General features: G+C 38.4%; 2 protein-coding genes across 3 annotated transcripts in view; one reads left to right on the forward strand and one right to left on the reverse strand.

The window, feature by feature from the left end:
* Positions 1 to 641: 641 nt before the first annotated feature.
* On the reverse strand, positions 642 to 10,445 carry hsd17b3 (hydroxysteroid (17-beta) dehydrogenase 3). 2 transcript variants are annotated; one of them, XM_080498896.1, is made up of 11 exons: positions 10,233 to 10,445; positions 5,061 to 5,107; positions 4,569 to 4,644; positions 4,372 to 4,479; positions 4,162 to 4,229; positions 3,605 to 3,649; positions 3,282 to 3,316; positions 3,101 to 3,182; positions 2,964 to 3,029; positions 2,689 to 2,838; positions 642 to 2,596 (listed from the first exon to the last, which is right to left on the reverse strand). In XM_080498896.1, exons 1-11 carry the CDS (start codon positions 10,381 to 10,383, stop codon positions 2,441 to 2,443), a joined length of 984 nt encoding a protein of 327 aa, XP_080355022.1. In that variant the 5' UTR covers positions 10,384 to 10,445; the 3' UTR covers positions 642 to 2,440. The 2 variants fall into 2 exon arrangements, with proteins under 2 accessions (XP_080355022.1, XP_080355023.1); XM_080498897.1 differs by lacking the exon at positions 2,964 to 3,029 and having other exon boundaries at positions 2,689 to 2,765.
* Positions 10,446 to 11,085: 640 nt separating this feature from the next.
* Positions 11,086 to 14,240, forward strand: part of ipo11 (importin 11) — a 115,790-nt gene continuing 112,635 nt past the window's right edge. The window contains exon 1 of the mRNA XM_080499990.1: positions 11,086 to 11,188. The gene's annotated coding sequence lies outside the window, so the exon portion shown is untranslated. The remainder of the gene's footprint in view (positions 11,189 to 14,240) is intronic.

Here is a 14,240-nt window from a genome sequence, read left to right on the forward strand (position 1 = left end):
GGTCACAGTGTTTCTGCTTACTCCCTTTGAATTGCGAGGAGTGTGACTTCGTAGCATTTGATCACTGATGGCTAAACATCCAGGAAACTACTGCATGTCATTGAATGTGCTTTAACTGCTGGTAATTCATTTTAAAGCATCATGAAGTCTTTACCTTTTGCGCCCTCTCGTGGCCGTATGCGGTCTCATCATGGTCACCCTCAGACTCCATCAAAAGCATCAATAGTCCCATCACTACGTTTTCAAGTTTCAAAGTTTCAAGTTTCAAATACGTTGAAATCTACATTTTTCTTCTCACCTGGATTGGACAAGTAAGTATATTTTGTAACTTCAGCCTTTCTTTACATTTCTTTCAGTCCATTCTTTACATTCTTATGTCTTTGTATCACAGAACACATGATTGAATATTTGATGTAATCATTGGGTGTTGTTTACAATTTGTGAAAAGTTTGAAAAAGTATGACGTTTCGTTATGTTTATTTATTTATATTAAATTTTTTCATGATAACAGACACACAGCTCTCAACAGGTTCACTGTTGCTCTCACTGTTGCCGTAAAAAAAAGAAGCAAATACTTAAAATCAATTTCAAACGTAGTTTATTTCTTTAAAGGGAGAAAGAAAAACTGGGAAAAGGCTTCTTCCATTGACTTGTCCTGCTGCCCTCTGGTGGATGACTAACCTGAACACTGTGACTCACTGCTTGAGGATGAAAAGTTTTATTTTTCAAATATTTTAATGATTGCCCCATAAAGGAATACAATGATACAGGTCTGTTTGTCCAACACAGTTTATTTATATTCTCCTCAAATCTATGTTTTCGCATTGCAATGTGTTGTTTTGTGTCTCAGGTTTGTGATCGTTTCCAAAGAGGAAAATAAAGTGTTTTAATTGCATGCTGCTTCAGCTGCAATTCTAATTAGTTATGTAGCATTTACATATACAACCACTCTTAATGAAAACAGTCACTTAATTAGTTTATGTAGGCCTGTATGTTTGTTCAGTAGCTACTTGTTGTTACCATGCTGGTGCGTGATGAAAACCTAGCAGACAGATAGTATGTCCAGTCGTGTTGTCATCTCCACTCCAAGTTATTAACGCATTCTTTAAAACCAGATGTTCAAGTATTGAAGATTTGATTGCACTTGCTCTTTCTTAAAACATCGCTATAAAAGAACAAATTTGACTAAGGAAGTTATTCAGGATAATTTGACATTCATTGCTATTTGAAGATGACTTATTCATCACCTTTTGCAAACAGTCAGAACAGGCATGGGTCATTGAAACCCAGGGTCAATCTGACCCTTCTTTCTCTCTCTCTCTCTTTCTCTCCTCTCTGTATTTTCCCTTTTCCTTTACCCTGCACTATCTCTCATGGGGAGGATCATTCATCACAGTTGTCTAAACACCCCGGTCACCCTGTGATTAGTGACTCCTCGAGGTCAGACGTCTCGGGACGTACTAATTCAAACGGTTGTGTCGATCTGTTTCTGCATATGTACGCACATAGATGACGGAGCATTTGTGTCTTCTTTAAACACTGTACTTCATTCACATTGCAGCAGGCTGTTGAAAGCAGATGTTATTTTTCAGGTCCCTTTTAATCTTCAGTTTCTTTACACATCATGGATGCAGAATTTCATGGACATATTTGTTCTTTCTTCTACTTTTAGAATATAAGAATATAAGGCCAACACATGGTTGCCCCATTTGAACATGTTCATGTTGCATTTTTTGTAATCTGCAAAAGTATTAGTTTCATCAGTATGTTCGAGTATGATAATGTTTACTAAATTTAATATCAACTGTAACAGAAATGTTGGTGAGCAGTGTCCAACATCACAAGTAACTGTATATTAAAGGAAATACACAAAAACAAATGAAGTAGGGATCATGTTTGAATCTTCAAAACAATCCAATATGATCACTCCCTACAATACAACTGAACAGATGGAAGGGGCATGCATGATGCTCATGAATATAAATAATATCATTTTCTCCTGTGCTGGAACAGCCTCAGATTGTCTAAATAAAGCAAAAAAAATAAATATGAAGAGGAATCATGACAGCTGAACTTTCTTTTGATGGCAGACACTCTGTCATCAATATACAAAAGCTGGAGCCTCACAGGTTTGCTCTCATGCTTATGATTATTCTCTTTCACATGTACAAATCGAAGACCCAAGTGAGCCACAGTTTCAAAGCAGGAAAAAAAAGTCAGCAGTAAATCAAAAGACACTTAAATAAAGTTCTTCTGTGAAACTACTGACCCCAGGGCCATTTACTCATATTGCTATAAAAGCTCCAAACATTGGAATACATTACACATACATGCTTATTATATTCACAGTCATGTGTTCACATCTTACAATAAGAACCACGTCCATGATTGCAATGTGTGTGCACCGACAAATTGACAAAATTGTGTTTCTGATCATTACCTATAGATATATTTGGTTTTCCAAAGCTGCTGCTGATGCAGAGCTTTTCGAAATCTTTGGCTTACTCTTCATTTGACTCTTGACGTAGGCTTGTAAGCTGCATAACAGCAAGTCAGCATGGAAGATCTTGAGAGGAATATGCTGCAGTATCCAACCCTGTTCACGCGCACACACACGCAAAATAAAACATTAGCCTATCACAATATTGACTCTTAATTTGGTGTTACGCTTGTGCTTGTCGGTCTCACCAGAACGGTGTGGGAGATACTGCCGTTTGTTCGGTCTCCAGCTCGGATGTACTGTAGAGAGGATTTGACAAAGTTTTCTGCTGACAGAGTCACAGTGTTAGTTTGTTGGTATGATGTCATTCGGGTGGAGACCCCAAATGGAGCAACAGCCTGAGAGCATAAAAAGAACAGAGAGAAAAAAAGCATTATATGTGACAAATTGATACTTTAAAAGTTGTGAAGAAAAAAAAAAATATATATATATATATTTTTTTTTAAATTAACAATCAAAATACCTGAATTATAATGCCCTTATTTTTGTATTCAGCTTGAAGGCCTTGAGAAAATCTTTCCACAAATATCTACAGGAACACAGATGGACGTGTGAGTAGTCATACTACAAAACTGATGTGACGTGAAGAAGTGGTCCCACCTTAGACGCGGCATAAAGTGTGTAAAGGGGAAAAGGGATGGACGCAATTCCAGAGGAAATATTCACAATCAGCCCCTTTCCCCTGCGGGAGAAAGTCACAAATACAAAGTATAATCCAATTTTCAATGTTGCATCAAATCACTTTAAACTGTATATTCAATACAAAGAGTTTGGAGTAAACCTTTTATCCATGCCTGGGAGGATTATTTTACACATCTGGGGGAAAAAAAGAAAGATAATAGAACAAATATAAGCGTGATGAAAGAGTTTCTGGATTCTTGAGGTTTGTTACAAGATAGATGCTATTCAGTAGACTAAATGCTCTTTAATTTGTTTTTTTTCCAAGAAAAGAAAATGACAAATCATCGACATGAAAAATATCTACAACAGATTTTTTGATTTTCTTCTTTTGTCCACTTTCCTGCAAGTTCCATGAAAAAACAAGGACCAGCAGCATTTCTCTCATTTTGGGGCATGAAAATAACCCCCATGGCATGGTCTTACCTTCACCAGGGTTTTCACATTGCAGTTGACCACCTTGGTAATTGTCTGAAATGATACATAACACATATTCAATAAAATAAATTTTTTTTTGTTTAAATAAAAGAAATTGTGATTCCTTTCACGACTGCTGCAGTCACTAAACATTGATGCCCAAAACAGAGAAGTGTAAAGTCTTTTGCACAACTAATTTGTTTACTGTATTTTTCATGTTAGAAGTCATTTATGACATGTAAAATGTATAAATGAATGGCCACGATAGTCTCACAATGCAATCGGGTCAAAGTATGTTGTGCATTCCATCAGGTGGGTGGATGTGAAGTTGGGTTGTGACCAAAGACAGGGCCTCCAGTTTTTTTTGTGAAGGAGATAAATTGATGGATGAATATGTGACATACCATTTTGCTTTCTCATAATTGATTGTAACTTCTTGATTTAAAAAAAAGACACAATCACAAAAGATGAATCATAAAAGGTGGTAAAATGGGGGGGGTTTAAGGATATCAATATTTTCTTGTTGAAACTATAGTTTTACTGTAAGCCGTTGCGGTATCACTGACCTGGTCCAAGTCTTCACAGTCAAGATATCTGGACGGTACAACACCAGGTAGCATGCCCACATTATTGACTGCAGTAGAATGAAGAAGCAGTGGTTTCAGAAGGATGAATGAGATTAGCCCCATCAATATAGTATTTGTGTCTTTTCTAGGTCCTTGCAAGGTTCTCATGCATAAATGTTACTAATTTACACAAGTAAAGAAATGTCTGACCTAAAATGCCAACGTTCAGGTCTTTAAGCTGATCTTCAATTTCACTGAAGACATTTTCATTTACAAAGTCTGTCGTGATCACTTTCACAGTCTGGCCTGTAGCTTCACCTGGATCAAACAAAGAGATCGTGTTATGTTCTATTAAAAGCAACATGCTTAAAAAAAAAAAGATGAGAAAATAGTCACATATTTATTACCTATTTCTTTTGCTACCATATCCAGTCTTATTCTTGTCCTGCTCATGATAACCACATTCATTCCTCTCTCAGCCAGCTGCGACAGAACACAAAGCAGGAGGAAACATAAATGTACTTGAACAACAAATGTAAACACTTTAGAAGTAGATTTTGTACTTTTTGCCCAAAAAAGCCAACAAAAAAAATGGTCATTATATAATCACAAAAACATCTGTATCAATCTGACTGAAGCTATAAGTTTATTCACATGCTGACCTGTTAGGTATTGCAACTGTGCCGTGGTGTAATGAGTTATTTATAGTTTTCAGTCCAATCAGAGGGAAAGGGGGCGGTTACAAGTGTCGATGGAGGAAAAAAACAGCAATGACCTCAATCTCTATAAAACTTTAACTTTGCCACAAATGTAAGAAACTTTCTGAATCAGATTTGCAGTTTTGGAGAAGGAAATATTTGTTTGTTGTTTTTGGAAAAATCCGTCCGACGGTCACTTACTGCTAATGCATATGCTCTTCCTATGCCTTCTGAAGCTCCAGTCACCACTGAAACAAAGACATAAGAAGGAGTGTAAAAAGAAAATCCCATCACTCGTCACGCTGCCCTGCAGTTTCCATCTTCAACAGTAGGTGGGCTTTGAAACCCAGGTCTGCGGTTCCTCTTCCTCCCATGTCATGCAGACCCATGCAGGGCTGCATTTGTCTTTGTTCATGCTGCTGCATACCCAAACCATTCTGTTCTTACTGACTGTTCTAAAACAGCATGTCCTCCTGTTCTGATAAAGACTCTTCTGAGAACAGACAGTGACTACTTGTCTCTTTCACTGATCTCCCTTAACACCCCCCCCCCCCCCCCCCCCCCCCACACACACACACACACACACACACACACACACACACACACACACACACACACACACACACACACACACACACACACAGTATACAAATATACTCTTTGCAGTTGTGAATTCAGGAGCATTCACTGCTGACTGTGTGGTTCAGGATTAACTGAAGCAAGCAAAACTTTTTCATCAAGACGTACTGGCTCTGGGTGTTGTTTTGCACTGAGACATGAGACTGTCAAGTACACGCTCAAGTGCTTGCAAGAACTTTTGCTTCATTTCATTTCTTTTTTTTTTCAATTAAGAAAACTAGCGGCTGTTGAGAAAAGTGTACCTCTGGGGGTCTACAAACCTTTTCCATCAACAGAGCCAATATTGCCTCACATTAAAACAGAGTAGGATTTGTCTTCATCTTAAAAATAAAGATAACATAACAACTGAATATGTGCACATTAAAGCTCTATTTTCCTCTGAGGCTTTCTTTCTTTTTTGATTTAAAGGGCTGTGGTGTGAAACGTATGAAAACGGAGATACGACACATATTGTAGTTGACTCAATCCTCTACCTTCTATTTAGGTTTTAGATTTGTCACAGAGAACTTCAATAAAAGAGTCCTTTTAAAGTAACAAATCTTCTGTGCACAATTCATATCAAAGCTAAATAAATAAATGAGAAGAAATCTTTTTTTGGTAATATGTGAAAGCTATAGGGAGCAGGCTCAAAAGCTACATGGTGTTCCAGAGCTGCAGATTGCAGCTCGCAATCGTTTGTTCTTTTAAACAATATCAATATATAAATTCAAATCTCCTCAAATTTTGAGGATATTGCATGACCCTTAAAGAAAATTAGTTTGATGCAGCACTTTGTTTGTTGATGGTTTCGTGTTATCAAATTGATCTTGACCTCTCCTGCCTAAGGCTTTAATGAGATAAGTTATTTATAAAAAGCTAAAGCAAAGACATGTTACTATGTTCACAGTACCACAACGTCCCATCTCTAGTGTTTCTGATGTTCTAACGAATAAGGAATTAAATACAATACACCCACCCTATTTAGTGCAAAATATTTCGATTGATATCGAATGACATCAGGCAAAGTGCTGTTTTTTTTCCCCCAAATCACAGATTTATATATTGATTATTTCGTCTAACACCAGAAAAATATACATCTCTGATCTCTCTCAATCTCTCTGGTTGTTTGCTAATGAAAATGTGAGCAACGGACACCTCAGAACTTGAAAAATAAATCTGAAGCTCTCAGTGTGGTTATCCATTCACACAGCTATGAAGAAAGGAGCGTGCTCTTTTTGCTTTTGGCGAACGTGATAAACCAGCTTGTTCATAACACAGTGACAGGCTTCTGAGACTATTTAGTGAGGTGTGTAATGAGCACCTGGCTACGATTCAACACTACTTCATAAGTGTAATGCTCCATGTGACACTTTCAACATTAATGAAATACGTAGTTGTCCAGAAGCAGAGCAGCAAGGATATCCCGGTGCAGATTTCATCTTGAACGTGTTTACATTCCAAAAAACCTGCCTGAATTTGTTTCAGGCTAGATAGAGAGAATCCAATGACACCCATAGCACCACGAATCTATTAGATAAACAAACTTGGCTATTTTGTTCATTCTGCTGACATCAGCCCAACCACCATGTGTTCAGGAGGGGTTCCAAACACTAACTTACAACAATTGTTTTACTCTTTTCTTTTAAGATATAAATGTTGAAGAAATGCTGTCAGCAATCGAATTTGCTGGAATAAAGACGCTTTGTTGATGGTTCTGGCTGCAATCTACTGGTGCCTTTGTATAAGAATTATAGCAGCACGGATTGTCTCATTCAGAATTGTCAGTTTGTTGAGACAAAGTTTCATAGCAGGTTTTATGTTGAAATAGTTCTGTATTGTTTGGTAATGAAATGCAGGCTTTGTTTGGGGTCACACTTGGTGAATCGACCAGAAGACAACAATCTACATTCAGACCAACCATTTTCAAAAAACATTTCCCATTATGCAAATGACTTCCAGGAATTGAACTGACCCGTGGAGGCCTTTTCAAAGAGGGATTCGGGGAAAAAGGAGGCTACAGAGAAGAAAGATACTATGATTTAGAATAACCAGTCAGGGCAATTGTATTAGGTAAAGCTGTACTGTAACAAAATGCTATTTTTAACCAATTTTATCAGAAAATGAGACTTTGTTTTATGTAGTTTTGGTACACATGGATTTTGTGTTTGCATCTTTATATCTATGTTTTTGTTAAAATATCAGCTGTGTTTTCCTTTAGGAGCTCAATGATTGTCATGGACCCTGGACTTTAAAACATGTATTTTTAAACTAATCAGCCCTGGAGACATCATTTCACTGTCAATATTTTATCTATCCACAGTTATCCTAGTAACAGTGCATTGTTTTCAAAGACATTTTCCCACAGTTATCACAAATTCAGAAGATTGCACTGTCAAGATAACCCCCCCCCCAAAAACGGGAAAGCTCAAAATAAGAATTTTATTTCGTAAAATAAAAACATAAGGTGTCTTAATATATTCCCAAATGAACTAAAGGCACCATGATTGCTGGAGGGTGCCAAAGCCAGACCATTTGATGCCTGACTAAAATCTGTATTGATTTACTAAAACAGGCCTCAGTGTGGTGTGAAGTTTAGCACTCTTGCTTCAGAGTAACAATTCGGTTGGACTTGAGGGCCTCTCCCTGTTGAGTTTGCATGTTCTAACTCACACGTGTGTGAGTGGATTTTCTTAAAGTACTTTTCCTCCCCAAATCCGAGAGCATTGCTCAACATTGTAATCTGCTCAGAGGTGTGAATGTGAGTGTGAAGTCTGTCTCTCTGTTTTTTGCACCGCGGTTGACTGTTGACCTGTCCACGGGAGACCCTGCCCTCACCCATAATATGCCAGGCAACTCTACATTGGATCAAGTTCGAAAATGGATAACTATGCTTCCAAATAAGGTTCAAGAAGTTGCTTTAAACATTCCTGCGAAGTTTTTGTCAGTTGTTACGCAGCAGCAACCGATTCATTGGCAGGACATTAATGAGAATCTCCTATTGAAGCACAGAGATCGTGGTGGAAGATAAGGCTGCATCTGCCCTGAGGTTAGCAAAATATGAGTTGCACATGTAAAAGCAAGCCACAATGAGACACCTTCTATAACTTCTCATTTGAAGTTTGTGAAAGTGAATGGATCCACTTGTATTTGATTCACGTTTTTTTTTTTTTTTTTTGTAGGGACAAGTCAGAATTTGAATTGGTGATCCACAGCCTCTTTTAGAAACAATCTGGGGGGATGCCCAGAAAAGAAGCATAGAATCAAAGCTCACTGCCTTCCACATTTAGCATGCTGAGTCAGATGTGCATGACTCAGTTGTTAAGAGTGGCTGTTCAAGTTTCTCTTACATTTCTGCCCAGTCTGACCTTTCCCCTCAATCCTTGGTATCAAGTTTTGACCAGAGAACCACAATATTCTCGAGAGAGCAAGACAACGCGATATAGACGATGAATGGATGAGCAGATGTACTTCATGTTGTGGTCAATCTATGCAGATAGCACAATTCATAAAGTTACAAAATCACATCAAGAATGAAACTTGGGAAAACAAGCTAAATATTCTTTAAAGGTTTTTAGCTGATAGTCTCTGACATAGCAACATAGGTTATACTTCACTGCACACAAACAATGACGCAGCACAGTTTTTTTTTTGAATGCCTGAATTTTTACTTATTTGGGATTTCTTTTACTACTCTAAAGACTCAGAGGTCTTTTACATGCTATGCTCAGCTGACCCATGCAACATACTAGGGATTTAAGATGCTTGATATTGAGACAACTTGTATCTAATGGGACTGCACACTCGAATAAAGGTGTTTTGCAACTGTAAAGAGATAGAAATGAAAGCAGCAGGATGGGGTTTATGCAGCCTAGAACATGCCGTTCTGATGTTTTTCCTCTGTGCCAGATTGGAATGAAAGTGGAAAGAAAAGACTGATCAGCCCAGTCTTCAGTGGTTTTCATGAGGCTTCTTTTCGCTCTGTGGGAGACTGAATAACCTCTTTCGAAGATGCCAAAGGGATCTCTCAAGTTGATGAGACTGCTGTGGAACCAGCAGGGGAATGCAGACTTTAGAAGAGGCAGGATCGAGGTGACTGAGACTTGTACGTGTTTAAGTTTAACGGACAAGACTCAGGTATATAGAAACTTTGAAAATTAGACTTGTTGCAGCAGGTGGAGCTCATAGCAGTGTCCAGCTGAGAATCATTGTTTGCCTTGGTAAGATACATGTGCAAGTTCTATTGAACCTGTTTTTCTTCAGTGCTTCTATTTTCCGGTCACACCGGTTTACCTTACCAGTTATTATTGTAACGAGGCACGACAACAGGAGGAATTTTGTTAATAGAAACAATTTTTTTCATGATCATGGATCACAGGCTCCAGCTTGAATGTTTTTCTTTGCAAATGATTCCAAAAGAGAACTCAGTACTTGGATTGACAAGTACAAGCTTGTAAAACAGTATTAAGGCGAAACCAAGTCTGAACTGGAAACTCTTCTTTTTATCTTGCAGTTTTACAGCATAATTTCTTTGATTCATCACTGAGGTTATTTCAACAAGACAATCACATTTGGACTTGCATACTTAAACTCATTTAACAATTTAAACATATAAATACACATTGAGTTTATTAATGACTACAATTAAAGTCTAAATAGGCTACCCCTTTCTTCAGTTGTATAGTATTTGAGTATGACACACACACTCGCACGCAGGCACTCACCACACACGCACACCCGCACACATACACAGCTTACCTGCCCACTCTCCCATAGAGGTGAAGAAGGTTTTTGATAGTGGAAACCAAAGTTTTGGAAAAAGGATCCTACTAAAAAGCAGCAGTTTTACTGCATAGTAAAGAACAACAACAGCACCAAGAAAAATGAAAAACATTTCCATCAAATCCATGATTCTCTGACACAGCAAACTCAATCTGAAGCCACTATGTACTGTAAGAGAAGATTTTTAGCTTGGTGTTCACAGACTGAAGAGAAAAAAAAACCTTTGCCAGAGAAGACACTCCCATTTCAAGAGCTCTCTCTCTCGCTCTCTCTCTCACACACACACACACACACACACACACACACACACACACACACACACACACACACACACACACACACACACACACACACACACACACACACACACACACACACACACACACACACACAGAAAAGAGGAGACTCATCGGTATCATTAAATCAGAATCAGAATCAGAATCATATTCAGAATTAGAATTCCTTCATTGTCATTGTTCTCTGAAGCACAACAACATTGAAAGTAGCAGCTCTCATTAAAACATCTCATTAAATTCGGACTACAGTACTGCTGTTAAGCTGCTGTCTGTTCAGATCATGTTGTCATAATTTTGCATCATACATCTATAAGTTCAAATATCTTTCAACCTACTAACATTACTTTTTTTGGTTCATTCTTTAGAATTCCCTCTGCGTCTCGTGACAAAGAAATATCACACTTGGTGTGTAAAAGCAAGCAGTGTCCAACGTAATACACACTGCTCCTGCACATGTTGCACCACAGCAGCAGCTGGCAGCTGCCTCCGCTCAGTCTTACGTCATCACTACGCGCCTGCTCTGTTCCCCGCGCCATTCCTCCAGCGTGTGTGTCCATCTCTCATCACAAACACTGACAGAGCTTTTGCAGCCACTGTTGTAACCACAGATTTTGCTTTCTGTCACTACTCTTTCAGGTGAGTCCAGTCCTGCATATCTTTTTTTTTTGCAACACGTGCTTTGTTACTGAAAGAAAACAGGCTCATCAAGACGAACATTGTTGGCTCGTGGTAATGGATTGAGTAAGTTTAGCTCGCCAGCTAGCCCAAAGTTAGCCTATGTGTCTGGGGTCTGGACGATTTGGAGATCTGTATCTCACAGTTTAAGTTGTGATCGGTGCATTTTGGTTGCAGACAATAATTATAACAGGTCATACTACACAGAAAACGAATAATTGCAATGCAAATCCTAACAGTGAAGACTTGCTGTTGTATTCTGACCTCTCACTCCTGATTTTGTTTTGTGTCTCTGGGCTTTAAAAACAAGCCAGCGTTTCTCACAGACACGTGATTTAGCTCTTGTGTCATTCAAAGCATCATGCCTGTGCTCGGACAAACGACAGTCGCTGTGTTGTATCACGAAGCCTGGCTGTGGATTAATGAGGTGAAGTTAGAGGAGCTACCAGTTTAGCGCCTGTTAGCCGAATATCTACTGAGCAAGCGTTTGACATCAAGCTAGTATTAGCTTCACAGGCCGAGACATGGAGGTCGACAGGCGTTTGGCCCTTTATACAGGTGATTTAAAGCATTCAATCAGAGTAGCTGTCTCATTCGTATCACAGAAGTCAACTGGTTTAACGCAAATAAATGTAAAGATGAAACGATGTTTGAAATCAATGCAGATCGCTCATGAACACCTCGACGTGGTTCCGAGACGATGGTCATGTTTCCCCAACACTCCTCTAACCATCTAACAACCGAATTAAAGGGGTAAATGATCTGCAAAGGGGTTTATCCTAAACATTTTCCATAACACAAGGGTGATGGACAGGCGACAAGTTTCACAAGACACCTCAATATGTGTACTGAAGACTGGCGGTTATTTACACAGCAACAAAACAAATAACCTTTTCCTCATGCAGTTTTCATATAAGCTCTTATTAGCACAGTCGACACACAGATTCCTTCAGTAATTAAGTAATGCTTGTTTTAGCCTGTCACATCACTGACTCAGCGTACTAAAATGGATGCTTAATAACTAATTCAAGTCATTTTGGTTAAAAAGCAAAACAAGAGTGTGCTGCTTTGGTCATGGCACTCATCAGCTGTTTGGTTAAGTCCCTTTACGTCAGGGTTGCTGTTCCTGAACAATACAAACCAAATCCCAACCCTCCTGTTTTTCTCTCTAGCACTTTTATATCACAGTGGTATTTCTCCTATGTATTGGTCATATTAACTGTTCTTCCTTTGGAAATGTGTAGCTTTAATTTAATCTTTTTGTCTGTATTCATGGACATACTTTATAGTGTTCCCTCATCACTAATGAAAAATCTGGCTGTGTAGCAAATGTGCATCAATGCTTGACAATAATTTGAATCTCCTTTGCTTCATTTCATGGCCATCTTGGTTGATTCATGTGACGATGATCCAGTTTGTCTGTTTTTGGGACAGCACCACTAAAGCTTGTGCTGCTGAAGGTGGCCACTTTGCTTGTTTGTTATTGTCACGTGAAAGTCATGAACTGAGTTCATTGGTTCTTTCCATTGCATGGTTGCAGCAAGCACTGAGATTTCGCTTCAAGTTTTTAAGCAAACCCTCTGCTGATGCCTTGGCAGAAATATAATCCCAACCAGTTTGCAGATTGTTCTTTGTTAAGCTCTAACGCCCCAATGCTTTACAACTTATTTATCACAGGATTTACCAGTGCAATGTTTGCATATTGTGTTTCACCTTGTTTTCATTTTGGGGTACACAAGTGGAGCGGCTTTCTATGGATTTATACAATGGGAGTCCAGAAAAGTAAAATCTAATTTGGAGCTTTGTAATGAATTAATCACATTTTAAGTGCATCTGTTTTTGCCATAGGTGTTTTCAATTCAAACTGATTTCTGTATATGAATGATACCGATATTGCTACAATAATATTTTTAAAAAACTTCCAATGTCAACAGGGGTGTGTTAACATATAACAGCAGACATAGTCTTAATGTTAGCTAAGCTGTCTGGCATCACAGTTACATGTTTAATAATCATGATGCCAAATACTTTATTTGCTTAATTGATATATGAATGTTTAGTTGCAGATTTTGCAAAAGGCATATCTTCACACATCCGGGCTGCTTTTTTTTTTAATAATCAGCAACTTTCCATCCCCTGGGTTTAGCAATTTATCTTCACCTTTCATGCATCACATCCATTAACCTGTTACCGTTATTGCCCACTTTCCATTCAAATGTTTGTTTTCTGATGCATGCGCTGCTTTGTATGCTGGGAAGTGAAATTAAGTTCCTCCGGTGCACTGAAACATTTTCTGTTTGTTTGGTAAAGTAAATCATAAATTAATACATTACCGCTTTTAATGTTTCCTTTTTTGCAATACATTTATCCAAATGAACACTTTAAGGTCCCAGTGTAATATAAAATTGTTTATTACACTGATTGTGAACTTGTAATGTTACAATGCCAAAATTGGAAACGTGTTGACTGGGCTGAGGTTTAATTTCTGCTGCACATGAAACCGTGGATTCAGCCCAACTTGTATCAATTGTTCAGGCTGCTCCTGGTGGTCTAATGGTGTAGGGATACTTCTTGGTACACTTTGCGCCCCCTTAGTATTAATTGAGCGTCATTTAAATGTCACAGCAGTATTGTTGTTCACCATGCATTGTATATGACCACAGTATACCGTTGTCCGATGGCTGCTTCCGGCATTGTAGCACCTTGTGTCATTCCATGTTTAGCCGAAAAGATCACACACGCACACAATTAGAATAAATCACTGCAGCAACCCTGATCTGTGAAGCGAGAGTGCTCACCACTACAACACTGTGCAGCCCTAATCAAGAGTAATATGATATTAGTTTCACAGCTTTATAATCAAAAGATTAATATAAATATCTCTGAGTATTTTACCAATTTTTTTTAAATCAGCCTATGCTCAGAGTGCGGCTTTTGTGTGTAAAGATGGTCTTAATACTAATGCATGTAAAGAAACAGTGTTTTCTGGTGTGTATCTGAACTGTAGATGGCA

Source organism: Blennius ocellaris, assembly GCF_963422515.1.
Source record: "Blennius ocellaris genome assembly, chromosome: 7".
Lineage (NCBI taxonomy): Eukaryota > Metazoa > Chordata > Actinopteri > Blenniiformes > Blenniidae > Blennius > Blennius ocellaris.